Source organism: Entamoeba nuttalli, assembly GCF_000257125.1.
Source record: "Entamoeba nuttalli P19 unplaced genomic scaffold asmbl_10332, whole genome shotgun sequence".
NCBI classification, from domain to species: domain Eukaryota; phylum Evosea; order Mastigamoebida; family Endamoebidae; genus Entamoeba; species Entamoeba nuttalli.
This window is the reverse complement of record NW_008580120.1, coordinates 13,832-16,051: the sequence shown is the minus strand read 5'-3', so window position 1 is coordinate 16,051 and position 2,220 is coordinate 13,832. Positions and strand designations below refer to the sequence as shown.

Genomic DNA, 2,220 nt, shown 5'->3' with positions numbered 1-2,220 from the left:
AAAATTTGTTGTATTTCCTGCATTGGAAAGATCTAAAGAGTATTAGATGAATTAAAGAAATTAAAATTAACATTGAAAAAAGAAGTAAAAACCATGTCAACTGAAACACGATGGATGATATGAAACATTGACTATATCACGGTCAAACATACTCTGTATGAGTTACAGAAAAAGAGTCATAGATTTAATGAGTCTCATCTAATTCAAGAACAATAGAAACCATTCTATCAATATTTAATTCATTACTTTATATTTAAAGGTTCAAATGTATAAAAACGTGTATATAATCATTAAAATATACAAAAAATAGTAATATTATCAAAGTAAAATAAAGAAATTTATTTAGCAATTATTCTTTCTTTGCTTTAAAGAATAAAATTGAAAATAAAACACCATTTAACAACTTATAACCTTTATTTAATTAACTTGAAACAACAATACAGACAATACCAGCTATTAAAGTTACTGTGCCACAGCCAAATAACAAAAAATTCTTCCATCCACGAATCTCACCAAAAACAACTATTCCCCATACAGAAGATAATAATATTGGCCCTGATGTAATAATAGGGAAACTAGCTGAATATGGGATGTTATTTGCAGCAATAAACCATGTAACTGTTCCTATTCCAGTAATAATACCACTCAATAATGCAGGTACAATCGTTTGAGGGTAAACAAAAGGATTGTTTCTAAATGCAAAAGTGTATGCACCAAAAAAAGCAGTTGCAGTAAGGAATAGTCCAAGAAAGAATGGTAGTACATAATCAATTCCATTTGGTGAGCCTAATGAATTATCTTGTAAATACTTTGGTGGAAGGAAAAAAGCCCCATATGAAACACCAACAATGACTGTACAACATATACCTAATATTTTCTTTGGAACAAATGGTAATGAATTATAGAATCTTGATAATGGAGATATTCGTTCAATGGGTGTTGAAACAGGTTCGTCAACTTCAACAATTTGATGGAGATCAGTATTTGAAGTATTATTAATAGTGTCAATTACTTCATTCATATCTTTTTGATTACTGGATCTATGTTTTTCTTCAAGACCTTCCTCACTTTGTTCATTCTCTACACAACTATGTTCATTATTTTCATCTTTTAATTCAATGTCACTTCTATCTTCTTTTAAATCTTTTTCTTTCTTTAACTTTTCAGATGCTTGTCGTTCTTCTTTAGTTGATGTTTTAATAAAAATAAAGAAAGGAACAGCACATACTGCTATAGCCGCACCAACACAATTTAACCAAAATGTTTTTATTGTACTTTTATCAGCATGAATACCAAACCATCCAAATGTACCAGTAACCCAACCAGTAATCATATTACAAATTCCCCAAATGCCTTGACCCATTGAAAGTCCAAGCATTTGTATTGCAGGTACAGAGAAAACATTACCAACGGACCATATAAATCCACCAATCATTGCAAATGGCTCAAAATATACAAATGGAGAATCTTTTGTTGAGTTTACTATTAATAATGTAAAAATTCCAGAAAGAAGTACTCCAATTGCCATTACCCATTGATAAAAGAATCCATCACCTGTTGGAAATTTTTTAACAGGTGTAAAATTACTTCCAAAACAAACTACACTAATAACAGCACAAATATACCCAACTGCAGCATTTTTATCATCAGGAACTTCACTCATACTGTTAGGTAATTGAAAAAGAAAGAATAAAATGAGGGTTTAAATTGGTTTGCAACTTCATCTCCTTCTTCCATATTCTACAAAATTACATTTTTGCTTCTAATAGATTCTTCATATATAAAATAGAATAAATATATTTTTATTTATATTTAATTTCCAAAATCTTTCTTTTTATACTTCTTTATTTAATTTCTTAGTTCTTCTTTCTTAAAAAGAATCGACTTGTAATGAACACTTTTATCTTTATATTTTTGATAGTTTCTTGTTTTGCTAAAGAAGACTGGGAAGAAACTTATCAAGGAGCACATTATGTAAAAACTACTACTATCTTCTTTTGTTGTTCCGTGGCAATAATCTTGGCTATTGGTGTTCTTGCACTTATTGTCTCATTGTTAATTGATTTATATAAAAAGAAATTCAGTAAAAAAGGTCCACAAGATGAAGAAGAATCATCTAATCATGATAATCAACAAAAAAATACTGAAGAACCAAAAGAGCCTCTCAATTAATTGTTATTTAAACTTAAGAATACTTCCTTTTTCTTTTCATTTCAAATG

At 28.9% G+C, this 2,220-nt stretch overlaps 1 protein-coding gene across 1 annotated transcript; it reads right to left on the bottom strand.

Annotated features, from left to right (window-relative positions):
- Nucleotides 1-421: 421 nt before the first annotated feature.
- Nucleotides 422-1,663, bottom strand: ENU1_215140 (hypothetical protein; the record flags this gene model as incomplete). Its single annotated transcript, XM_008862559.1, has 1 exon — nucleotides 422-1,663. The coding sequence occupies one exon, from the start codon at nucleotides 1,661-1,663 to the stop codon at nucleotides 422-424; it is 1,242 nt and encodes a 413-aa protein (XP_008860781.1).
- Between the last annotated feature and the right edge of the window lie 557 nt (nucleotides 1,664-2,220).